The 25728-nt window shown below is 60.9% G+C and overlaps 1 protein-coding gene across 2 annotated transcripts in view; it reads right to left on the bottom strand.

The window, feature by feature from the left end:
- Window positions 1-213: 213 nt before the first annotated feature.
- Window positions 214-25728, bottom strand: part of RNF157 (ring finger protein 157) — an 80757-nt gene continuing 55242 nt past the window's right edge. The window contains exons 3-19 of one of the 2 annotated variants that reach the window (XM_062216233.1): window positions 24349-24437; window positions 20454-20600; window positions 19938-20055; window positions 19473-19539; window positions 19216-19259; window positions 18507-18554; window positions 15912-15983; window positions 15305-15464; window positions 15020-15132; window positions 10737-10975; window positions 10054-10162; window positions 8688-8799; window positions 8168-8340; window positions 7860-7925; window positions 6079-6127; window positions 4508-4618; window positions 214-317 (exon numbers count right to left, since the gene is read on the bottom strand). In XM_062216233.1, the coding sequence (XP_062072217.1) occupies window positions 214-317; window positions 4508-4618; window positions 6079-6127; window positions 7860-7925; window positions 8168-8340; window positions 8688-8799; window positions 10054-10162; window positions 10737-10975; window positions 15020-15132; window positions 15305-15464; window positions 15912-15983; window positions 18507-18554; window positions 19216-19259; window positions 19473-19539; window positions 19938-20055; window positions 20454-20600; window positions 24349-24437 (1821 nt within the window). The remainder of the gene's footprint in view (window positions 318-4507; window positions 4619-6078; window positions 6128-7859; window positions 7926-8167; window positions 8341-8687; window positions 8800-10053; window positions 10163-10736; window positions 10976-15019; window positions 15133-15304; window positions 15465-15911; window positions 15984-18506; window positions 18555-19215; window positions 19260-19472; window positions 19540-19937; window positions 20056-20453; window positions 20601-24348; window positions 24438-25728) is intronic. The other variant, XM_062216234.1, reaches the window with a different exon arrangement.

Below are 25728 nucleotides of genomic sequence, written 5' to 3'. Positions count from 1 at the left end.
GAACCCCAGCCCCACCCCAGGTCGAGACCCCACAGAACCAGGCGGGCCTCTGCAGAGGGTCTCAAGAGCGGGAGGGAGCCGGCCGCAGGAGGCGGGGTTGGGGGAGCAAGCTGGGCACGAGGTGCGGCTCTCATGTGGGGAGGTGGCCAGCGGTCCGGTGAGGATGGACGGATGTGAGGGCGGAGTGCAGCCTGGGTGCTGGGGCTGGGGCGCTCAGACAGCCAGCGGGCCCCACACGCAGGGCCTGTCTTCGGGGTCCTCCAGGCGCCGGTGCTGGGTGTTCCGCCCACTGACTGCGTTATCAGCTTGCCAGGCACCTGGAGGGGGGAAAATGAAGGTTACGGGAGCCAGGCCTGGGCCAAGAGCAGACGGCCTTCCCAACAGGATGCGTGTTGCCTGAAACTCTCAGGTGCACCCGCAGGCCGCGGCGGGCCCAGGACAGAGTGGGGAGGCAGGTGCAGGGGCTGCTCCTCCCCCGAGGGGGGTGAGCCCACTGTGGCCCACAGACAGGGAGGGACTCGACCGTGGTTCCTCGTTTTGTGGACTTCCCCTGGGACGCCCTTTTGTCTCTTTTCGTCACTGTACACTTGGGAGTTGGCCTGTGGGACACAGTGGACGAGGACAAGGACAGGGGCCTGGCGGAGCAGTTTCCATCAGGGCAGGCCAAAGTGGAGGGGAGGGAGAAGCTTCAGCTCACTCAGGCCCCAGGTGTGGGTGTTCGCTGGGGGAGCCGGGGGTGCCGGGCCACAGTGCACACGGGTGGCCTTAGACAGGTCACTCCCCGCGGATGTGGCTTTCTCGCCCATCACACGGGGGGACAACTGCTTCCCTCACAGGTGTGCTGGGAGGCCTGGGTGTGCCCCCGGGGCCCCCCCTGCCCCCTCAGGTGCCTTCATCCCCCGTGCAGGAAGAGAGCTCCTGGCGAGAGGCAGGGCCTCAGCTGCCTCGGCCCTCGGCCCCTGGGGAAGCCCAGCTCCCTGGGACGTGGCAGGCACTTCGGCCCGAGCCAAGTTGGCCACAGCCTCCTGCCGCCTGCACTCCGGCCCTGCTGTGGACACTGCTGGGCCCTCTGGCTTCCCCGCAGGACGTAAGCTCCTGCTGGGAGGGGCCGTGGCGGATTCACCGCTGCACCCGAGCCAGCATGGCTCCCGACCCAGCAGAGGACCCGGGCAGCCGTGCAGCCTGCTCCGGAAGCCACTCAGGAGTGCCCGGGGCCAGCCTCCCGAGAGGCCGGTCCAGGGCGCTTTCCCAGCAGATGCGCCAGGACGAAGCAGCTCTCCCTGGTGTGGTGACTGCCCAGAGTCTGTGGGGGGACCCTGGGGAAGACAGCGCGTGGCACAGGAGACCCTCCGGGGCCTCTCCCACCCACACCGAGAGCCTGGGAGCCGAGTCCCAGGTGCTCCCGGCGCTCGGCGGCAGCGCTAGTGGGCGGGGTGACTGCGAGGCAGTGCTGGGTTCTGAGCTGGGAGCCCCCCTGAGTCGTCTGCACTCGTGTGATTTGCGGGCGTCATACCTATTCCTCAATGTCTATGGGGCAGGACTCCGGAGCTGCAGCTGTTCAGTAGGAAAGACCAAAGGCAAATGGTAAACAAGAGAGAAGACGCACACACACGCACACACAGTACACACAGCAGCAGCCACGCCTCCGCCCTGGACGCTGGCGCTGTTCTGACGCCCGACGCACTGAGGTTTGCTGTCGAGTCCACTGTCCTGGAGGCCTTGGCCAGGACACTGGCTCCTTGTGGAGCGGACCCAAGGCTCCCACCGGAGCCCCTGCTCTCCCTGGCCCCTCGCTGCCACCTGTGGCCCACGGAGGCGGCCTGGGCCACCAGTGCCTCCATGGTGTGCGGCTGAAGTCAGGGCCTGCAGCCAGGGACGGAGCTGGAGACTGACAGTCCCTCCAGGGAGATGGACCCAGGTGCTCCCACTTAGTCCCCTTCGGAGCGAACAGAATTGGGGGGAAAGAAGAGACCTCTGGAGGTCGATCAGGGGAGCGCCCGGGGACCTGGCCAGGAACGGAAGGGCGCCAGCAGCTCACCCTGCAGACGCTTCCCTGGCGCCCACAAAGCGCAAACTTTCCCGCTAGCATCTCCGTCTTGGCCTGAGCGGCTCGAAGGAGTGAGCTGACTCTCAGCTCTTGGTAAGTTCCCTGGACACGCCGCTCCTGCGCAACCCCTCCTCTAAGCGCTGTACTTGTATTTCCACTGAAACCCCAGGCTCCTGGACCACCCCGTGCCTCTGCACAGACCATCGTCGCTCGCCCCGCTGCCCGTCCTGTGCCTGTGCAACATCCCACCACGCTCCCTGGAACCACACGGACTCTCCCCTTCTTACGCCCTCCGCCCGTCAACTGAGACCCCCTTCGAGAGCCTCTCAGAAGCACCTCAGAACGCGTCAGCCCCAGCGTGGAGAAGCAGCGCTCCCCCCTCGGTCTTGGGGCCCAAGAAGGCCAGGAAGCTTCCTGGAGGAACAGGGCCCAGCACGGCCTCGCCGGTGTGAGGAGAGGGAGGGCGGAGGGGCACGGCTCCTGCCACTGGCTGGGTCTCCTGACGCCTGCCAGGGGCACGCACAGGGAGGCCTCCACGGAGGCGATGGCACCTGCTCGGGGGCAGTGATCTCGGGCCGAGGAGCGGATGTCTGAGCTCAGAGCCGAGCCTAAAGAGACCTGTGCATCTCACAGGGCCTGCCCAGGGGGACACTTATCTTTAAGCCTTCGGTTATTCCCAGAGTTCCCAGCGCTTTGCTCCAGGACAAGGCCCTGCCCGGCCAGAGATGCACTCGGCCTCCCTGGCGAGGACACAGGGTGCTTCTACCTGACTCCCTGATTGGGGTCTGCCTGGCCACGCTGAGAGCCGCTGTAACCTCCAAGCAGCTGACTCCAGGAGTTACCAGAAGGGACCCCAAGGCTGCCTTCTTCCTGCTCTCGCTCCTCTCCCCCCTCAGTCCAGGAGTGGCCGGAGGGAGTGGGAAGAGGAGGAAGCAGCAGATGCAAGCCTGATTCCCACCAGCGCTGAAGACGGGACAGCGGTGGGGGGGACGGTTCGCAGCAGCTCTCCCTGCTGGATCCGGGCGGGAGGGGGAGCCCTTGAGGGAGGCGGGCGGAGGCCCTGTCCTCATTGCCCTCACCAGACTACGGGACTACGGGAGGTCAAAGCACAGCCTTCCCGTGATCCCTCAGGGAGGAACACGGGCCCTCTCTGGGGAGGAGCAGAAGCCTGTTCACAGCCCTAAGCCAGACCTCTCGGCTGTGCGCACGCCCAGCAAGCTTGGCCCTGGGGCTGAGCTTACGCAGGGGAGACAGTGTCGGCACAGAGTGAACGTGAACTTTCACACGAAGGCCGGATAACATGAGTTCAAAAAATAAACAAACCAGACAGACATCTACGTTTGGCAAAAAGACGTGAAACACAGATGGACAGACGGAAGCAGGGAAGAAGAGAATAGCAGGGAGTGAGCGCTGCCCCGCAGCCCCAGTGTGGCCTAACTGGGCAGGAGGAGGGCCACACGGGGCCACGCCCGCCTCCACGCGGGCAGGAGGGGGGGTCTTCCTGGGCCTGGGCAGAAGCAGGTGAGGGATACTGCTGTGCTGGGCCTCGGCTGGCATTAGGAGGCCTGGACAGTATCTTCAGGACAAGCTCGACAGTACGGCTACAGGGCCCTCGGAGAGGATGGACAAAGTGTCCACTTCCCTGCCGTGAGCCTGTGTGGCCAGGCGTGCTGGGGCTGGGCTCGCACAGGCTGACGGAGCGTGGCGGCCTGGGAGGTCGTGCGGCCACTTTGCTGAGCGAGTAAAGCACTGGACTTTCGGTGTGGCTGGACTCTCGGTGTGGCTGGAGGAGGTCCTCCCGGGGCACATGGGAGAGGACCAACAGGAACACAGTGTGCAAGCAGGAGGGGACGTCTGGCCCGGTCCGCTTGGGCACCACGTGGCTTTTACAGCAGTGATTCTGGGGGCCCTGGACGGGCACCTGGGGTAAAGGAGGTGGTACTCAGGTGTGAGTGCGGCCGTCCCAGGCTCGGCTGAGCACCGAGACAAGGAGTGGGGGCCACGTGGACAGCCCTGATCCGCCCCTCACCTCTGCTCTGGGATTTGCATCTAGGATGCACAGTGCCACTCCTGCTGCTCACTGATCCCACGTCAGACACCCGACCTCTGCGGAGCTATGGCTCACGTTTAAGCTGCTCGGGCTGTCTTCCCAAGGCCTTGGCAGGGAGATGGCGCTTGGTTAACTTCCTGTCCATGTCCTGACAACGCCTGGGCAAGATCCTGCCGGAAGGGGTCCGGTGAGGCCAAACTGGAAGGAGTTTCTGCTCCTTTCTTCCTGCCCCAGGGTCCTCAGAGCGAGGGGCGCTCTCTGCCAGAAGCTCCAGGGCTCTCGCAGCAGCTCGTCTCCGGCTGGGCCTCCGTGGCAGGTGCCGCGGGGCAGGAGACGGCACCAGGGTCAGGCAGGGGCAAGAGCAGGGGGATGTCTCCCACCAAGTGCATGTTCAGCAGACTGCCACTCACCGGGTAAGCAGGCCTCAGGGCACGGCTTATTGTCCAGTGCTTTCACGCTTTCGATGTCAAAGTCATTGTTATTGTCACACTCCATACCTAGAAATGCGCATGTCCTCTGGCCTGTAGGGAGTTAAGGCAGTTAGAGAGGGGCTGGCTGCGTTTTTTTCTCTGCTTTGCTGTCCTTAAAATAAAAATCTTAAGGATGGAGACAAAAAAATCAAATCATATGTTAAAAAAAAAGACGATAACTAAGTGGGGAAAGAGTAGAAGAGGAACCGCTGGGCTGCCGCGTCTGGGTCCTCACGCCCTCCCGCCCTGTCTCCTGGGGAGCCCTTTCCATCTGCTGCTGACGGAGCTGCCCCATGGCGGGCAGCGGTGCCCCGGCCGGGCCGCTGAGCCTAGGGCCAGCAGAAGCTGGGGGAGCCGGGGCTGCCCGCTCGTGCCGCGGCGGTCTCGCTGTCTGTGATCACCAGGCTCTGCGAGTGGTAAGGGCGGGAAGCGACAACTCCAGTCCCAGGCGCCATAGTTCTGTGTATCGAGTCAGAATGACCGAATGACTTCAGTGAGACTGAGTCGTCATCTTGAGTACGATCTAGTGACGGCCCAGAAACCCGCAGACGCGTAAGAGCGGAAGGGGAGAGTTTTAGACTCGGTTCTGCTCCTTGGTGGGAGAAAGCAAACACACACCCGGCTGCCTGCGCTTCTTAGAAGCAAACGTAGCATGGGAAGCCGCACCAGGCTAAACTCCAGAGCCTTGGGCCCCGCCATCGGCCACCACCCCGTGAAGCTCCAGCCCCTGGGCCCCAACGAGGCGGCCACCCTCTCCTCCCAACTCCCGGCCAGGAGGGAGCTGCCAAGTCCGCGCGCACTCCCCCGCCCTCCCCCAGCCATGGCCAGCGCTGAAGCAGAAGCAGCCGGGACGGCACCGCTGGTGTCTGCGCTGGAAGGGAGTCGGCTCCCGGCTCCCGGCTCCCAGCACGCGGTGTTCTCTTCCCAGGTGCGACTTCTCCAGCCCCCTTGCCCTGCAGGCATTGCCCCCCCCCCCAGTCTGCCTGGAGACCAAACTCCTCCGACTGGAGCCGGAACCGGGGCTGACCAGGGCTGACCATGAAGAGCAGCTGGGCTGCCGCAGAGACCTGCGCCTGGCTGCCTGCCCACGCTCCCGTGTGCCTGCTGGCTCCGAGGCCCCTCGCGCACAGTTCGGTCAGCCACTTCCTTCACTGAGGCCACACCGGACGGGCTGCCGGACTGTCCTTCCTCCCAAGTGGAAGAAGTGGCGCCTGCTGCCCCGCGGTGGGAGGGGGGGGGCACGGAGCTCCACGGAGGCGTGGCTGCAGGAAGGCAGGCAATGGGCGCCCCCCACCCCCGTCCTGGAAGCTGCAGTCCAGCAGGCAGAAGAGCCAGTGCCCTCTGCACCCCCCTCCCCGACACCCTTGCCTGGGGCCCAGGAGGAGCGGGGCCTGTGGCCACGGCCAGTCCCTGCCCCACAGTCACACAGCCCGGCAGGCCCCCCAGTGATAGCATTGCCCCTTAAAGAACACAGCAGGGAACACGGCGGGGGCAAAGGACCGGGTCTTTACCATCTTCCAGCACTGGTGAGCCATCCTCTTCCTCTATGACGTCGTTACCCTAGGATACAAGAGACGCCGTGAGTCTGTGGCGCGGCGCCACGAGTGGATTTGTCAGCTGTGGCCAGAACTCCGGCGCCAGGGCCTACGTCCACAGCCCAACTCCCGCGCTGGGCTTGCTGGGGGGAGGCACCACCAGGTCTAAGCCACACTCCAGAAGTCAGGGCACTTCAGACAGTCCAGGGAAAGATGGAACTGAAACACCATTTATTTTCGTGCAAAAAATTTGAAATCCATGTAGATTTTTTTTTTAATTTTTAAAAAATTTTTTAAATTATTATTATTTTTTTTTGACAGGCAGAGTGGACAGTGAGAGAGAGAGACAGAGAGAAAGGTCTTCCTTTTGCCGTTGGTTTACCCTCCAATGGCCGCCGCGGTAGGCGCGCTGCGGCCGGTGCACCGCGCTGATCCGAAGCCAGGAGCCAGGTGCTTCTCCTGGTCTCCCATGGGGTGCAGGGCCCAAGCACTTGGGCCATCCTCCACTGCACTCCTGGGCCACAGCAGAGAGCTGGCCTGGGAGAGGGTCAACCGGGACAGAATCTGGCGCCCCGACCAGGACTAGAACCCGGTGTGCCAGCGCCGCAAGGTGGAGGATTAGCCTGTTGAGCCATGGCACGGGCCCATGTACATTTTCATAATGCGCATTTTCCATGAACTTTTAAAAAAGTTACCATTTGGGGCCGGTGCTGTGGCACACCTGGTTAAAATCCCAGCCTGCAGCGCCAGCATCCCATATGGGCGCTGGTTTGAGTCCCGGCTGCTCCACTTCCGATCCAGCTCTCTGCTGTGGCCTGAGAAAGCAGTGGAAGATGGCACAAGTCCTTGGGCCCCTGCACCTGTGTGGGAGACCTGGAAGAAGCTCCTGGCTCCTGGCCTCAGATCGGCGCAGCTCCGGCCGTTGTGGCCAAGTGGGGAGTGAACCATCAGATGGAGGACTCTCTCTCTCTCTCCCATTTCTCTGTAAAACTCTGACTTTCAAATAAATAAAAAGGTTACCATTTTATTTATTCAAAAGGCAGAGCAACAGGGAGATGGAGACAGAGGGAAGGAGACATCTTCTATCCGCTGGTTCACTCCCAGACGCCGTAACGGCAGGGCCTGGGCAGGCTGATCTCCCCCTGGGCCTTGAGGAGGGCGGCAGGGACCCAAGAGCTGCTGCCTCCCAGTGGCCTCCCAGGGTACCCGGCAGGAAGCAGAGTGGGGGCTTGAACCTGGGCACCGTATGCCGCTGTGGGATGCGGGCAGCTGAACTGCTGAGCCAAAGGCCTGCCCCTCCGTGGACTTCCTCAAGGTTCCTCCTACGTGGTCAGAATGAGCAGTTAGGAAGCAAGGCCCGGGTACTCCCCACACTGCACTGTGATCCTGCCGCCGTGCACAGGGCTCCTGGAGGCGGCGGGGGCAGGGGTGGGGGCAGAGAGCAGGTGGGACCCGTGCCCCTCAGTTCTGGGTGTGCCCAGTGCTGGAGGGACACCCGTGGCACATTTGTGGCCTAAATGTTCACCGACGACCCACAAGGTCCAGTCTGGCATGCCAAGTTCCCTCTTGAACTCACTCTACACGGATCAGGCTGGGGCCAGCGCCCTGCTAAGAGGACAGTCCACGGCCAGAGCGTGGCTCCCCGTGCTCTGCCCACACGCTTCACTGACCCAGGAAGCTCCAGTGCCAGCTCCCCTGCCGCTGCTGGACCCCCAGCCAGCCTCAGCAGCTCCGTCCTGCTGTCTGCGGTCGCTCACCTCTGCGTCCTGCTCTCCCACTGGGAGGCCGGCAAAGTTGCTCTCCGGAGACTCTGCTGGCGTCCCCTGCAAAAGAGCACCAAAGCCCAGGGCCACAGTTACCAGAGGCGCGGAGTGCAGAGCCACCGTGGGGTCCAGCAAGTCTGCTGACGCCTGAGGGTCTGATGCCAGGCCAGGCCGGCCCTCGGGACTCCTCTGGAGCGCTCGGGGGGCTCTGCGGGCAGCCCCCGCGGATGCCTTCTTGAGCCACTCCGGACACACGTGTAAAGCCCAGGGAAGCCAGGCCGAGTGGGGCCGTCCTCCCTTACCTCTGCTTCCTCTGACTGGGCCCTGCTGGCAGCCCGGGGGGACGGGAGAGCCTCTCCCTCCTCTTCGGTGCCGGGGGCGATGTAGGAGCCGGACATGGAGGAGACCGTGTCGGTGCTGATCTGGGAGGACGCCATGGACATGACAGACTGGGCCAGGCTGCTGCTGGCGGGGTCTTGGGAGAAGGAGGTGGTGTCAGGCCGAGCCCCCGCCAGCTCCGGCAGCGCAGTGCAGGGAGCTGAGCCGCCCTCCCCAGACAAGACTGAACGATTCCTGAGACCTGGAACTCAACCTCAGGGCCCAGGGATTTGCTTTCCCCTGTCACAGCTAAAGGAAATCTTCCAGGGGCAGGAGAGGGACCAAGAGCATGGTTCTCCCCAGCTCCCAGGAGCAGAGCAGGCCCCCTGCCCGCCCCCTCCAGTGGGGCCTGTTCATCAGACAGCCGCGCATTTGGGGCTCCCGAGCCCAGCCCAGAGGTGGTGCCAGGGCAGGACGTGCAGCTGCCCCCGCCCCCTCCTGTACCTTCGGGGGAGGAAATGGTGGAAGAGAGCGGCGTCCCCGTGCAAGACGACTGGTCGATGGCTCCCGATGACGACAAGGTGAGGTTCTCACTTTCGGGGGTCACACCACATTCCTGGGGCTGCGGGGGACACAACACAAGTCAGCGACAAGTTGAAGACATGGGGAGGGACAGGGTTCCCCGTGGTCAGGCACCACGTGCCAGGCGTCTCTGTGGCCGGCCGGGGCCCGCATGGCTGCCTCCGGGGAGGAGCAAGCTTCACTCAGCACCTCCGGCTCGAGGCACAGCACCTGCTGGGGCCTCACAAAGACCGCAGCTCAGGTGACGCAGGTCACCCAGCAGCTGGGACACGGTGGGGGGACGCCCCAGGTTTCCCCAGCATCACCAACATTTTCACAGGGGCCTCTCTGGCTGTGGGCAGGTCTGTGTGGGCATCCGGTGAGTTCTGGCTCAATCCATCCAGAACGGTCCTGCCCTGCCCCCACCCGGCCCTGCGCCTCTTCCCCTGCTGTCCCTGTGCTCCGTCCCAGGAGGCTGCTTGCTTGGCTGTGCCGGCTCTGCCCCCTGCTCCTGCTCCTCCTCGGCCTTGGCCCAGTGGGCACTTCCCCTCGCCTTCCTGGGGGACCCAGCCTGCGCACCTGGCAGGTGAGCGCTCCCTGCAGCACCGGCCCGTGCCATCCTCTCCATCTGCATGTCTCTCTCACGTCTAAAAAATTTCAAGCTTTGGCCCAAGCGCTACTCCTCGGCAACATCTGTTCTGACTCCTCCCCCTTCGTGTCAGCGGCTGCACTTCTGTTGTGCACTTTTGCCATCTCTCAGTTAAATCCAATGATTCATCCATGCGTTCACCTGACCAATACTGAGCTGTAGCAATGGGCCACACAGGGTGCTGTCCCAACTAGAGCTGAGCTCCTGAGGCCTGGGCCACCGAGCGAAGTCTGTGTGTGCCTGCCAGAGCAGGAGGACAGCAAACTTCTGTCCAGTCGCGTCCACGGGGACGCACAGGGTGGAACGGGCCAGCCCTCCACATCGACCACACTGGCCTCCCTGCGCACCCCAGGGTTTTGCATTGCTGTTCCTGTGTCCCAGATCCCCAGGTCACTTCCTGTGCTGGACGTCCTTTGTGCCTATTCCCACCTGACCAGCCAGCGTGCAAGTGCCACGGTGCTTCCGCTACCTGCTCAGCACGGAGCCCGTGCCTGCCGAGTGGTACGGGCACGTGTTGAACAAATGCAGCTACCGGGCCTTTGCCGCTATCAGCAGGTGCTGGATGAAGGCATGGGAGTGGACGGAGCCGGAGAGGCAGCCAGGCAGGCGGAGGACGGCGCCTGGAGGCCAACGCCCAGGCGAGGGGAAGGGTGCAGTCACCTCTCGCAGCCGCTGGGCCGAGGGTCTCTGCGAGAGCGGCGTCTCCGACTCGCTGCAGGAGTGCTCGTCCTCCTCTTCGTGCAGCACCGAGGAGCTCTGGGAGACGGACCTGTCCGTGCACAGGGGACACAGCGGCGGCCAATTCCCACCTAAGGCAGGGCCCCGCTGGGCTGTCCTCACTCAGACTTCCCGGGACGCGGGGACTCGGAAGAAACTGAAGGAAAAACCTGAATCCTGGGGCGATGCCAGGAAGGGACTGTGGCCCCGTGTGGGGTCAGCAACGCCGGGCTCTCCTTTGGCCCCTTGGGTGACTTGCTAAGGCCTGAGCTCGGGAACAATGACTCACGTCTTCACGGGCCCAGTAGAATACCCTCCCCCACTTTGCCACAGAGGCCTCACGCTAAGGGCCTCGAGAGACCCGGTCAGTGGCTCGCTCCCTGTGGCCCGGGGAGGGGCGGCCTGAGCGGCCCCGTGCACAGTGCCCAGTGGCCTCTTCCTTGTCTCTCAGGTGCCCGCACTTGCCCACCGCCTATGTGCACCTCCCCCACCCGGTTCACCGCAGGTCTCCGTGAGCCGGAGCAGCTACTCTGCAGCCCGGAGGGTCCCCCGGCACCCAGGAGTGCGAGGGCGGCTGGGCGGCCCCGGGGCTCCCGGGGCGACACAGCTGAGTGCCGGCCACTCACTTGGACAGACTCCTCTTGAGCTTGAGGCCTTGGCTGCTGCAGTCAGACAGGCGGTCGAGGGGGGACAGCGTCCTGACAGGGGGCAGGTGGCCGTCGCTGCCGTAGGAGGGCAGCATTCCCGAGAGGTGGCCGTCTCCACGCATGTGCAACGCAGGCACTGCTGGGGATGGGGTGAGGGGCCCATTGAGCGCCTCCAGGAGAGACACCACTTCGTAGCCTGGTGGAATGTTCTCGGAGGACTAGGGGAACCAGAGACGGGCGGACCAATTAATTAGGCTCTTTCCGTTTTACGGCGTCGTCGTGTTTTTAGCTCTAGAGTAAAAAGACGCTTCCTTTTCTGTCCGGGTTGGGGTCTGGTAGGACACGTTGCTGCCAGACAGCCTGGACACTGTTGAAAGCTGAACCGTGTCTGAGCAACATCTGTGCTCTTCCGACTGTAATGGAAATATTCACGGCGGAAAGTTTGGAAAATGCATAAAGGAGCAGTAAGGGGAAACAAAGCCACCACCAGTCACTCAAAGGCCCTTGTGTGAGCCTCTCGGTGAACCTACTGCCGATGCTTTTCCTCTGCACTCACACAGTTACGGTCAATTTATGAAAAACAATTTTTAGGCTGGCGCTGCAGCTCAATAGGCTAATCCTCCACCTGCAGCGCCGGCACACCGGGTTCTAGTCCCGGTCGGGATGCCGGATTCTGTCCTGGTTGCTCCTCTTCCAGTCCAGCTCTCTGCTGTGGCCCGGGAAGGCAGTGGAGGATGGCCCAAGTGCTTGGGTCCTGCACCCGCATGGGAGACCAGGAGAAGCACCTGGCTCCTGCCTTCAGATCAGTGCAGTGCGCTGGCCGTAGCGGTCATTTGGGGAATGAACCAACGGAAGGAAGACCTTTCTCTCTCTCTCTCTCTCTCTCACTGTCTAACTCTGCCTGTCAAAAAAAAAAAAAAAAAAAAAAAAAAAAAAGCCATGGGGCTGGTGCTGTGACATAGTAAAGCCGCTGCCTGCAATGCTTGCGTCTCTTATGTGTAGGTTCGAGTCCTGGCTGCTCCACTTCTGATCCAGCTCTCTGCTGTGGCCTGGGAAAGCAGCAGAAAATGGCCCAAGTGCCCGGGCCCTGCACCCACGTGGGAGACCTGGAAGAAGCTCTTGGCTCCTGGCTTTGGCCTGGCCCAGCCCAGCCCTGGCTGTTGTGGTCATCTTGGGAGTGAACCAGTGGCAGGGAGATCTTTCTCTTTTTGTCTTTCCTTCTTTCTCTCTGTAACCCTGACTTTTAAACAAATAAACAAACAAATTAATCTTAAAAAAAGAAAGCCAGGAGCCAGGAACTCCATCCAGGTCTCCCACGCAGGTGGCAGGGGCCCAGGTACTTGGGTCATCTTCCGCTGCTTTCCCAGGCACATTAGCAGGGAGCTGGATCAGAAGCAGAACGGCTGGGACTCCAACTGGCGTGCCATTATGGGATGCCAGTGTTGCAAGCAACGGCTTAGCCCTCTGTGTCGCGATGCTGCCCCTATAAACAATGAGTGCCTGCTGTTCCGATGCCACAGTTCCGAGACTCTGCTGGTGCTGGCTGTTAGCTGTGTCCAACACAGCCTCCCACAAACATGTCTTGAGAAGCATCTCTTTTTTGTTTGTTTATTTTGCTATTTAAAGACAAGTTTTATCATGAATTCTCATAGTACAACTCATTAAGGACAGAGGGCCTACGTGGGGAGCAAGTGTACAGTGACTCCTGTTGTTAACAATTGACACTCCCATTTATGACATCAGTGATTATCGGAGGCTCTTGTCATGAGCTGTCAAGGCTATGGAAGCCTCTTGAGTCCACAAACTCCAACCTTATCTAGACAGGGCCACAAGCAAAGTGGAAGTTCTCTCCTCCCTTCAGAGAAAGGTACCTCCTTCTTTGGTGGCCCCTTCTTTCCACTGGGATCTCACTCAGAGAGATCTTTCATGTAGGCCATTTTGCCACTATGTCTTGGCTTTCCATGCCTGCAATGCTCTTGTGGGCTTTTTAGCCAGATCCAAATGCCTTAAGAGCTGATTCTGAGGCCAGAGTGCCATTTAGGGTGTCTGTCATTCTATGAGTCTGCTGTGTGGTCTGCTGATGAACATCTCTTTAAATGCAATTATTTACTTATATTTATTTGAAAGACAGAGAAACAGAGAGGGAGAGAGACCATGCACATGCCTATCTCCCATTTACTGATTCACTCCCCAAATGCCCACAACAGCTAGAGCTGGACAGAGGTGGGCCAAGCCAAAGCCAGGAACTCCATCTGGGTCCCCACATGGTGCAGCGACCCAGGTAGTTGAGCCACCACCTGCTGCCTCCCAGGTGCCCACCAGCAGGAAGCTGGCTCTGAAGCAGAGGGTGGACTTGGTCCAGGTACTCTGGTACGGCGTGCAGGTCTCAAGCCGCGGCTCAACCTGCTGCACCGCAGCACCTAGCCTTTGGGGAACAACGCTGTAAATCTTTTTCCAGGCTGTTTGTTGGCATTAGATTCTGAGACCTTGGAGCAGTCACCTCCTACAAGCATCACAGAACACCTGTTGGGACTGTTTTCCTGATGGCATCTCTAAAAAGGAACATTTTTAAATCTGAAAGGCAAAAGATAGCATCTTATTTTAATTAGCATATTATTGAATTTTAATGTGGCTGGACTTCTACAAAGCAATTGTTAAACAGCTGTTTCCTCTTTTGAGAATTTTTTGTTTATGTCCTCTTGCCCATTTTTTAAACAAAGATTATTCATTTATTTGAAAGGCAGAGTTACAGAGAGGCAGAGAGAGAGAGAGCGAGGGAGTGAGCGAGAGAGCTATCAGTCCTTTATCCGCTGGTTCACTCCCCAAATGTCCACAATGGCCAGAGCTGGGCCAATTTGAAGCCAGGAGCCTGGAGCTTCTTTTGGGTCTCCCACATGAGTGCAGGGTCCCAAGCTCTTGGGTCATCCTCTGCTGCTTTCCAAGTAGCATCAGCAGGGAGTTGGATCAGAAGTGGAGCAGCAGAGACTCGAACCAGCACCCATGTGGGATGCAGGCACTGCAGGCGGAGGCTTTACCTGCTGTGCCACAGTGCCGGCCCCTCTTGCCCATTTATTTACTACTTTATTCATGGGAGTGGAGTCGAAACTCCTAGCCTTTCCTCTGATTTATGCGCATATGCTGTGAGTGTTTTTTTTCTTTAAACAAATTTGTGGTTTGTTGATTAGTTTTGGTAACATTTAGACCTCTGATGTGTTGAACTTTTTTTTCTTTAAAGATTGATTGATTAATTGCTTTGAAAGGCACAGTTACAGAGAGACACAGAGAGAAAGACAAAGAGGTCTTCCACTCACTGGTTCACTCCCCAAATGGCCACAACGGCCAGAGCTGTGCCGATCCAAAGCCAGGAGCCAGGAGCTTCTTCCATGTCTCCCACGTGGGTGCAGGGTCTCAAGCACTTGGGCCATCTTCTGATTTTTTTCCCAGGCACATCAGCAGGGAGCTGGATCGGAAGTGGAGCAGCGGGACTTGAACCAGTGCCCATAGAGGGTGCTGGCACGGCAGGTGGTGGCTTTACCTGAGAAGCCACAGTGCTGGCCCGTGTGGTGTTGAACTTTCTGTGCTCAAATCTACAGACTCGTGTTTTTTTCATACTTTTCCATAGCTTGAAGCTTAGAGGGTCCTCCCTCGTCCAAAATCAACAATCACCTACAATGTCTTCGTAGGTTTCTGATGTTTGGTCTGGTTTGCTGAGCTTTTAATACGGGTAACTAGTTACTCCACCTGGAATTGATTTGTTACCTGGTAAGCAGTAAAATGCTAACCAAGTTCTCCCTGTATGGCTAATTATCGCACTGCCGTTCACCAAAGTGTGAGGTGCAGGTCTCTCCTGGTAGCGGGCTAATCTGCCAAGCCCGAGGTTCACCCTCACCCCCTCACAGACACCCCCAAACTGAGGGCCACTACTTTGCCTACTCAGCTCCTGGGCACTGAGGCCATGAACTGGGACACAGAAGCGCCCTCTCCGAGGACTCACGGAGACAGGCAGCTGTGTTCTGTCCCAAACAGCACTGCCCTCCTTTCTAACGGAGGAAGTTCCAGAACCCGAGCCCACCGAGTGAAGCCGCAAGCAGACGGCTCCAGGATCCGTACAGACGAACCACACACCAGGGAGGTTTGAGGGACCGGGGTTTAGTGAGGACACGGGGTGACCTCAGCCGGGCGGCCCTGGCACACGCGGGCTCCCTTCCTTGTTGCAACGCTCCGGGCACCTGCGCCAGAGGGGCCGGCTCCGAGCCACTTACCGAGTGCTCCTCAGAGTCGGACGTCTGTGATGAGATGATGGGGTTAAAGCTGGTTGGGGACAGGGGGCCCAATTTTTTCCTCATGGCTCGGATCTGAAGCAGTGCCCGGAAGGCTGTGAGGAAGAGGAGAAGCCGTGAGGGCAACCCTGCTGCAGCGCCAAGGGTGAACAAGCGCCCACCCCGGAAGCCCGGTCGCCCCAGCCTGCCAGCCAGGCAGCAGCGTCCTGGGAGCGCCCTTCCTCCCCCGCCCTCCCCGCCTGTCCCCCCCCACCCCCGCGTGCGTACGTAGGCGGCAGATGGGGCAGTTGTTGGCCTGGTAGCGCAGGGTGTCCGCGCAGGTGTTACACAGGCAGAGGTGGCGACAGGGCAGAATCAAGGTGTCCCGGACATCGGAGAGGCACACCACGCACTCGGCGCTGTTGTCACTCACTTCGTCTTCGGCCACCTGGCGGCGGGGGAGACAGACCTGAGGCGGCGCCTTTGGGGTCCCCTGCGTCGCCCCCAAGGCTGAGGCAGGCAAGGAGAAGGAAGCTGGACCTGCTCGCGTGCCAGGAGCTGTCCACGCTGCGCCCAGCGCTGCTGGGAGCTGCCCACCTACAGGGGAGGGCGGCGCGTGTGCCCTGGCCTGAGCCTCTCTGATCTCGGACAGAAGGCGCCTGGGACAGCACTGGGGTCCAGGTAAGAGGGCAGCGCTCGGAGGACACTGGGTTGAGGAGAGCCCCGGGACAGACTCCCACACTGCCCCTTTCGTCATCTCCAAGGTGAGCGTAACTGGGAATGAGGAACAAGACAATACTCCTCGGGGCCCTCGCTGATTCCAGAGGTTGGCCCCCAAATTCCCAGACCCTGGCACCCTCGGAGACTCCCCCTGCCCCCGGCGGGTGACACGCACCTTGGAATCCTGGGTGTTGTACTTGTTTTCGATCCCGTAGATCTCCTGGAGGAGGTAGCTGACCCCGTCCACCTACGAGCAGACAAAGGGCTCAAGGACAGGCAGGCTGCCGAGAGATGGGAGGGGAGCTGCCCCTGCCGCGGGGACCGAGGACCGCAGATTCTCAGTGGGAAAAACCAACAGGCCTGGACCAGCAAAGGATGCTTTTATCCACTGACGTCTCCTGCTTGAGAGGGAGAGAGTTTAATTCCCCCACCATCGCACCCCGGGGGAACGGAGCACCTCACGAATGCCACAGTCACTCTCCACTGCTGCTCAGCGCCACCGACAATTAGGACAGGTCCACTGCAAGGCAAGCCCTCTCGCTGCTCAGCTGACGGCTCCCAGCCCCACGCACGCTCCCTGGGCCGGGCTTGCTTCCCTGAGCTCCCCGCCCGCTCTTCAGCTCTGTTACCGGCCTTCTCTCTCCTCCGACCTGCAGCTGCAAGGTTGGCTGCTGGGGCAAGGTTAGCGCCAGGCGCTCTGAACATTCGTGCCCTTCTCCCCAACTCGGGAGCTCAAAGTCCCCAAAGCCTTGGCCAATGGCACTGAGACTGGAAACTTAATCCAACTTTGATGCGTTGGCTGGGGCCATTAGGGTGGACCCCCATAAGTGAACCCTGGTGGATTTATCAGAATTAAGGCAGCGGAAGACTGAAACACACGCGCTCCCACCGTCGTGACACAGCCAGGGGGGCTCTGCTGTTTGGACACTGAACCCCTACAACTGTGCGTCCTATACATCGCTGTTCTCAGGTACTTGTTATAGTAACAAACAGCTGACTGCTAGGGCTGCCCCAGCCTCCCATCCTGCCCAGGCCTCCTTCCCCAGGACTCAGGCCGGCCCAGGGAGTGCCCATCTGCAGCCTCTGCTTCTCCCAAAAACTTGTGTGGGCCGGCGCCGCGGTTCAATGGGCTAATCCTCTGCCTGCGGCGCCGGCACCCCAGGTTCTAGTCCTGGTCGGGGTGCTGGATTCTGTCCTGGTTGCCCCTCTTCCAGGCCAGCTCTCTGCTGTGGCCTGGGAAAGCAGTGGAGGATGGCCCAGGTCCTTGGGCCCTGCACCCGCATGGGAGACCAGAAGCACCTGGCTCCTGGCTTCGGATCAGCGAGATGCGCCGGCCACAGCGGCCATTGGAGGGTGAACCAACGGCAAAGGAAGACCTTTCTCTCTGTCTGTCTCTCTCTCACTGTCCACTCTGCCTGTCCAAAAAAAACAAAAACAAAAACAAAAAAACTTGTCTGTGGGTTTTTTTTTGGACAGGTTACAGCCTAAACTTTTTTTTTTAAGATAAATATATATATTTTTTAATTTGACAGAGTTAGACAGTGAGAGAGAGACAGAGACAGAGAGAAAAGTTTTCCTTCTGTTGGTTCACCCCCCAAGTGGCCACTACGGCCAGAGGTACGCCGATCTGAAGCCAGGAACCAGGTGCCTCCTCCTGGTCTCCCATGTGGGTGCAGGGCCCAAGCACTGGACCAACCTCCACTGCACTCCCGGGCCACAGCAGAGAGCTGGACTGGGAGAGGAGCAACCGGGACTAGAACCGGCGCCCATATGGGATGCCAGCGCTGCAGGCAGAGGATTAACCAAGTGAGCCACGGCGCCAGTTACAGACACACACACACACAGAGAGAGAAAGAGAGAGAGAGAGAGAGAGAGAGAGAGAGATCCTCTATCTGCTGGTTCACTCCCCAGATGGCCATAACTGCCAGGGCTTGGCCAGGCCAAATCCAGGAGCCAGGAGCTTCTTCTAGTTTCCTATCTGGGTGCAGGGGCCCAAGCTCTTGGGCCGTCTCCCACTGTTTTTCTCAGGTCATTAGTAGGTAGCTGGATCACAAGTGAAGCAGCCGGGACATGAACCGGCATCCATGTGGGATGCTGGCATCACAGGTGGCAGCTTAGCCCGCTCCGCCCCAACTCCCTAACAACTTGTCTCCACATGACGACCATATTGGAAGGACACTGTGTCCACTAATGTACACTAAGGTAGTATTGGCCACCTTGGCCTCTTTAAGAGAGAGGCGAGTGGTTGACACGATGAATGAGGCAGGATTTCAGGTGTCTCTCCCCATCGCAGGGGCTCCTCTGCGTCTCCACCAAGCACAGCCCTGCCTCTGCCCCTGCTCCACAGCTCCGTGTGGTGGCCATGCCAGGGCCACGGGCACCTCTGCCACCCTCACCCTGCAAGAGTGGGAGGGGACGTGCTGGCACATGGTGGGGGAGGGGACCACCGGCAGACGACCTTGCTGGTCCCTCTGGAAGGGGCCGGGAGCCAGCACGGTTTGCATCTTAGTGAAGGAAAGGGGGTGCACCGGGCTGAGAGCTCCCTCTGATCAGCCCCGAGTCGGCTGCCTTGAAATGTTTCTCACCCTGGCACGTTCCATCAGGAGGTCTCTCCCTAACCTGATGTCAGGACGCAGATCTTGTTCTGTGTCTCAGGCCTTTGCTAACGGCTGCCTCAGGCCCGGCAGCTCTGGGCCACCAGAGACACCAGGAATCAGTGAATTCCACCCGGGCCGCCCGAGCTTCGATGGAGACAGACTGGGGTACTTACTACTTGCTTCTGCTTCAGGGGCTTGACACAGAAAGTTCCATCTGCGTGCTGGAATGAGAACAAGGACGGTTACGGCACGCACCGAGTCGCCCGTGCCCTCGGCACTCACACGGTGGAGTCCCAGAACCCGAGCGCTGTGGGGCCTCACGACTGCCCAGTCCCGTGCCTTCTGTGAGTGCCAGACGTGGGTCCGTATTTAGGTTCATTTTTTTATTTGAAAGGAGAGCAGCAGCGACAGAGGCCTCTCATCTTGTCTGTTGGTTCTTTCCCCAAACGCCCGCAACAGCCGTGGCTGAGCCAGGCTGGAGCCAGGAGCCAGTCTGGGACTCAAATCGGGGTCTCCCACGAGGGTGGCAGGGACCCAGTCGCTCGGGCCACCATCTGCTGGGCCCAGATGCACATCAGCAGCAAGCTGCCTCGGACACAAAGCAGCTGGGACTGGCCCGGGCACTCTGATAAGGGAGGCGGCGTCCCAGCCAGCGTCCTCACCCCGGCGACACAGCCTATACCCCTCCCCCTCCCTACCTCCCATTTTAAGAAGAGGAGGCAGGCGGAGGCCTCGGGGCTGCAGGTCAAGCAGCAGGTTGGTGGTGCCGACCCAAGGGAGCCCCGGAGTGGAGCCCTTTGGCCATCACAGCCTCCCACCCGCGGCCGCTGAGCTGGGGGGGCCGCCCACGAAGGAAGGGGCCAAAGGGATGAAGCCGCTCACCTTTTCAAAAGTGCCCAGCAGCACGTGGCAATGGCCAAAATATTCTGAAAGAAACGAAGGCACCGGGTGAAGAAGGCCCGAGCGCACCCTCGGCGCCCACTCCCTTCCCGGTGCCCTGCGATCCGGCCAGGGCACCACGGCGGCCGTCGCCATGCAAGCCAGCACTTGGCACATCAGCCCAAGGAGCTGCAGGTCTCAGCCGGGCGGGGCACGGCAGGGGCCTTGGAAGGGCAGTGGAGGACAGAAATCGCCCCTACCGTCTCCTTCATCCACCACGGCGTGCACCACCAGCGGGTAAACCTCGCGGTCCAGATCGAAGCCGAGCTGCAGGGGGAGAGATAGGGAGAGAGGGCGTAGCCCGTGGAGACAGTGCCGCGACGCGGCAGGGGGTGAGGTAAGGCACAGTGCAGGAGGGTGCGCCTCATGCCTGCTCCTCACCCATCCCCCCGCAGGGACCCAGGCCTGTTCAAAGTCTCACAGACTTAACACTGTCTACACTGTGGGCTCCTTTCCTTGAGCAAGGCTTTTTCAAAGTCCTCTAGGTAAATGGAGTCCTTTAGAACAAAAAATATCCAGGAGGCTGGGCACATCCTGGATGCGAGAGGAGGCCACAGGGCTGAACGGTGAGCCCAGCCTTGGAGTGTCTGGACAGCTCCCCCGCCTGCAGCGGGGTCCCCAGCCCTTCGGCGTCCTCGTGTGGGGCCCTCACAGGGACGGCTCACCTCCTCCTCGGCCCACTCTGAGGGGTCCACGGTGTGAGAGGGCAGGCAGAACTGCTGGCACACCCCTCGCTTGTAGTGCACGGTCTCTGACTGCAGCCGGCTGTCTTTGGGAACGTAGCTGTTGAGAAAAGTGGGAGGCGACCCAGAGGCTGGGACCCAGCCCAGACGGCTGGAACGTTCTGCCGCCTCGCGCCTGTTCTGTTGTCAGCGGGCTCCGGCATCGCCCAGAGGCCTCCTGTCTAACCCGCTTCCCTCGCTCCTGCTTCGCGATGTGGGGGAACTTACCTGCTCAAGCCACGCCCCCACAGACAGGCACCTTAGGGAGCCAAGAGCTGTGCCGCCATCTGCCAGTGCACCAAGAGGCACGGCTGGCACGGTCTGTAGGAAAGGGCGGAGCTTTCTAGAAGGAGACCCAAGTTCAGGAACCAGGTGGCACCTACACGTAGGACGCCGCCTCCCTCACACCTGGACCCGACCTCGGGGAAAGCAGTGGCTCCGCTGGCCTCCTGCTCTCACCTGGCAATGCCATTCTGGAACTCTTCGGTGGCCTGGTAATAGATGGTGATGGCCACGCGCGCGTCTGTGTCGAAGGTGAACTCGACGTTGTAGTGCACCTTGGCTTTGCCGGCGTCCTCTCCCGGGCTCTTCACCTCCTCGGCGCACCTAGACGGCCAGGAAAGACTCAGCGTGCGGGTCGGGTCGGGACCACGGTGCTCTAAGATGTGCCTTCTATTTCAATCACTTGGCAAACACCGGGGGTCGCCACAGCGCTCGCTTGCGGCAAAGGACATCCCGGCACGTGTGCCAGGCTCTCTGTCAATTTTTTTTTTTAATCAGAGTTGTTACTGGCATAGTTTAACAGCTTCCACAGACTTGTTACAGCAAACAGCGGGCCTGGCTCCTGCCCCTGCCGCCGCTCGCGCTGCCTCTGTCGGTCACTCTGGCCCTCACCTCACTTCTAAATTCCCCGTTCTGGCTACATCCTGAACTTCTAGTTCTGGGCACTGTGAATGTCCTACTGTGAAGTGAGGGTCTCCTCTCTCCTCACTGCCCCACAGAGGGGGCTCCCTCCGGCCCCGGTACGGCTGGGTCATGGCTGGGTCTCAGCCCAGTACAGCAGCGTCCGTGTGGATATGATTACGTAAATTACAGCCGAGTCACCCACGGGTATTTTTCCTCTTCTGAATGACTTTTCCCTGCGGCTCATCTTGTCCGTCCTCCCTCCCTCCCTCCCCCCCCCTCCCTCCCTCCCCCTTCCCTCCCTCCCTTCCTCCCTCCCTCCCTCCCTCCCTTCCTTCCTCTCTCTCTTTCTTTTTAAAGATTTATTTTGTTTATTTGAAAAAGCGACAGAGAGAGGTAGAGACAGAGAGAGAGGTCTTCCAAACTCTGGTTTACTCCCCAGTGGCCGCAATGGCCGGAGCTGAGCCAATCAGAACCTAGGAGCCAGGAGCTTCTTCCAGGTCTCCCCCACAGGTGCAGGGCTCCAAGTCCTTGGGCCATCTTCTACTGCTTTCCCAGGTACATCAGCAGGAAGTGGGATCAGAAGTGGAGCAGCTGGGACTTGAACCGGTGTCCATACAGGATGTTGGCACTGTAGGCCAGGGCTTTAACCTGGTGTGCCACAGCACTGGCCCCTAGTATCATTTTTCTTTTTCTTTTTTTTTTTTAAAGATTTATTTATTTATTTGAAAGTCAGAATTACATAGAGAGAGGAGGAGAGGCAGACAGAGAGGTCTTCTATCCGATGGTTCACTCCCCAGATGGCTGTAATGGTCGGAGCTGTGCCGATCCGGAGCCAGGAACTGGAAGCTTCTTCCGGGTCTCCCACGTGGGTGCAGGGGCCCAAGGACTTGGGTCATCTTCTACTGCTTTCCCAGGCCACAGTAGAGAGCTGAATCGGAAGTGGAGCAGCCAGGACTAGAACCAGCGCCCATATTGGATGCCAGCGCTTCAGGCCAGGGCTTTAACCCACTGCGCCACAGCGCCGGCCCGGCATCGTTTTCCTTACTTGCTTAGTTTTCCTGGCAGAGTCTGACCCGAACTCCGGGCTGGCTGAATCTCTGGAGATCGGAGGCAGCAGCTACATTCATTCTGTCTTCCTGAGGAGGTCCCGTCTGGCCCTGGCCCCCAGTGACCCCCCGGGGCCTCTCCCCAGCCCCGCCCCCCGAGGGCTGCCCTGACCTGTAGGAGCCTGTGCTTCTTGGGCCTCGAGTCTTCCTGTCTTGGGCCGCTCTCCCACTCTGGTGGAGTCCATCTGCCGGCAGCTTCGTCTGGGGGGTTCCTCCGACCCGCACGTGGCTGAGAGCGTGGCGGAGCAGACTGCAGGTGGGGGTCTCCTCTGTGGCCCTGGGCCCTTCCCGCTGGGAGCCCCAGATGCCTCTGTGACCGCCTTCCTCCGGGGTCCCCGCTGCTCCCTGGAAGCTGGCTGCAGCGCACAGCTCTGTCTCCGCCCCTCTCCTCTCCGCTCCACTCCCTACACTCCAGCTCCTGGGCCCACGTTTCTGTCGGCCCTTTTGTGTTTCATGAATGCATGTGTCGCTGTTGTCTGGAGGCAGTCTCCTCCCACGTCTGGAGGCTGTCGAAGCTCCTTCCCGCAGGTGTGCCCCGGGAGCGGTCTGTCCTGCTGGTGTGTTCCATCAGTCTTTCCTGTCTTTTCCTGTCACTCCTTATGCATCCGGGGTCTCTGTGCTCCCGTGTGAGAAATCTAGAACTCAGGGCTCCGAGTGCGCAGCAGGGTTTGGGGATCCCGGCGTTGCTGTGCCTGGCGTGCGTCCGTTGAAGCTGCAGTTCCAGTCTCCTGCGTTCCCCATCCAGGGAGGGCCACTTCCCAGAAAACACTGCTCCTCTCCCTGGACAGGGCCAGGCCTCCACACGCTGGGGCAGAGTGGGAAGAGGACGCCAGGCAGATCCAGCGCTGGCTGAACCCACCGTGCCCCACCCGCAGTAGCAGGCCTGGCCCCGAGCTGAGCTTGGTTCTGCCAGGCCGGGGGTGCTGGGTTTTCACCACTCCGTGAGTCACCTGCCAGGCAGGCTTCCGCCCGGACTGCCAGCGGCATCTAGTCACGTGAGCCCTCGGCCTCGTGGGAGACCCCAGCACGGGGGGGCGGTCTCAGCTCTAGCTTCCTCTAGCTCAGGGTTCCCACTTCCTGGGCCCACTGAGTCCTCTACCATTCAACACCCATTTCCAGCGCTGCGCCTTTCCCACTCTCCCCATTCCGGTGGAGCCTTTTAAAAACACCTTTTCTTTGTTATTCAGAAGCAAAAGTAGAGGTTCGACCCCCTACTTCACCTGGCAATCTGAGAACGGGGATTTGTCCCAGTAATCTCAGACACGGATGACAGCACCCCGCCCTGTGCCTGGGGACTACCGAGTGCTTTCCCTTCTGTTGGATTCCGACAGACAACCGAGAGAAAAGGAAGGGCAGCTCCCGGCCTAGGGCAGAGGCCTGAGGCTCAGGGACCGGGAGCCGGGGAGTCAGGAGCCTGGTGCTGGCGGGGCTCCTCCTCCGAGCGCCCCACGGCGGGGGCTGGGGCCCCACAGAGGCTCTGGCCCTGGCCCCTCAAATGTGTGCACACGCCTCTGGCCGGAGGGGCCCAGGAGGACAGAGCTGACAGCTGGCAGGCTCGTTGGACCGGAGGCCCAGGCTGCCCTGCCCTGTGGGGCCCGCATGGGGCGGCCTCTGCACCAGTGTCCTTGGCTCCCTCGTGCCCAGGGCTGACCAGGGCCAGGGAGCAGTGTAGCTGGGAAACAGGAGAAGGCTTCTGGGACAAATGAACATTCCTAAGACTGCAAGACAGCGAACGGAGCAGGGGTTACTCGGGGCTGGGTGTGTGGGGAGGCGGAGAACGGCCCCCGACGGGCGTGGGGTCTCTCTGGAGTGGCGAGGACGTTCTAAAACCAGACAGCGCTGACTGTCCACTGCAGCGGGGTGGACGGAGAGGACCAGGGCCCATCTCAGCAAAGCTCTGTTAGAAAATCCTCAGACAGGCACCTCCTGGTGCTGGCCACACAGGCACAAAACGGCCTCTCGGCCACTCCTTGTCTGCTCAGAGAAGCCTGGGCCTCTGATGCGCCCCCACCACACCTGTCTGCGGGCGGCACTAAGCAGCCGGCCCAGGGCGCCCCTCGTCAGAGGAAGGCACGTGCGGTCGGGATAGCAATGCAAGCAGCAGAGCGAGTGCTGTCCCAGGGTCACGCGTCCCACATGCTGCGGGTGTCAGCACACTTCCCCCTCCTGCGGCCACTCCTCCTTTACAAGCAAACCCACGCACTGGCACAGACTGTGGCTGGGCTCTGACTGCGGCCTGAGCAGGCCCCGGTGCTGCCTGCCTGGGCCACCCTGGGCCACGCGCCTCCGTGTCGGGCGGAAGAGGCTGGGAGAGAACCCGGGGCAGGGGGCGCAGGCCTCACCTGACGAGCCGCAGTGTGTCCTTCCGGATGTTGACCAGGCTTCTCAGCGTCTTCACAGGCTCTTGGGGAGGGGGCGCAGCGTAAGGAAACTGTCCGAGACAAGAGGGGAAGGTGACGTGTGTGAGACCCAGGACCGCCCCTGGCTGGGACCCGGCGACTGGCGGAGGGTCGCACCGAGGGGCCGCCCTGCGAGTCAGTCTGGCTTCCAAAGAGCTGGACTTGTCTGCTTTCTCCTGGGCCGCGGGGAGCCCGGCCCCAAGCCACACGGTGACCTAGGAATTTGGGGAGGGGAGAGAGGGGCAAGCAGAGCCTGGCGCGTGCACAGACAGGGTCACAGCGCGGGGCCTGCACACAGGCGAGCAGGCTCCCTGCAGCCAAGGTCAGCAGCATGGGCCGGGGCGCGGCGGGGGACAGCCGGAGACAGCGGGAGACAGTGGGAGACAGCGGGAGACAGTGGGAGACAGTGGGGCACGGCGGGAGACCGCGGGGGACAGTGGGAGACAGAGGGAGACAGCGGGGGACAGTGGGAGACAGCGGGAGACCGCGGGGGACAGTGGGGGACAGCGGGAGACAGTGGGGCACAGCGGGGCACAGCGGGGGACAGTGGGAGACAGCGGGAGACAGCGGGGGACAGTGGGGCACAGCGGGGGACAGTGGGGCACAGCGGGGGACCGCGGGGGACAGCGGGAGACAGCGGGGGACAGCGGGGGACAGCGGGGCACAGCGGGGGACAGTGGGAGACAGCGGAGACAGTGGGAGACAGCGGGGCACGGTGGGGGATAGTGGGGGACAGTGGGGCACAGCGGGGGACAGCGGGGCACAGTGGGGGACAGTGGGGCACGGCGGGGGACAGCGGGGCACGGTGGGGGACAGTGGGGACTGCTGTCCCTCTCTTGTCCTCCGTTCAGATCTTTGGACTTGGGAGTCTGAGGATAATGAGTATATACGGAAGGGGGGAACAGTGAAAAATCTCATTGGGAATTGCTTTCAGAGGCTCAAAAATGATTTAAAATGTTTCCAGTATTCTGTCACTCGAGTTTTTTGACATGTAATTGACTGAAAATCTGTGTCTCTGTGTCTCTGTGGCCGTGGCGGGGGGGGGGGGGGCAGAGGCCACCCGCAGTGCTGGTGTCGGGCAGGTGTGGCAGACTTTCACCGAGGGCGGCGGCGTGGGACACACCGTGAGTGTGTGCGACGTGGCTGCAGCCCACCTCTGGGCCACGGCGAGCGACACTTCACTTTTTCACGGATGGAGCAAACACAGCTGCTTCTTCTAACGACAGAGCAACACAGGCTCCAGCAGAAGCCTTGGAAAACACAACTAAGTACAAAACCAGCCACCACTTCCCCACTTAGCTCCATCCACGCGCGCGACCCGGC

This window comes from Lepus europaeus, chromosome 18, assembly GCF_033115175.1.
Source record: "Lepus europaeus isolate LE1 chromosome 18, mLepTim1.pri, whole genome shotgun sequence".
Taxonomy (NCBI): Eukaryota; Metazoa; Chordata; class Mammalia; order Lagomorpha; family Leporidae; genus Lepus; species Lepus europaeus.
Note: the sequence above shows the minus strand (reverse complement) of the source record. Positions and strands in the feature narration are given on the sequence as shown.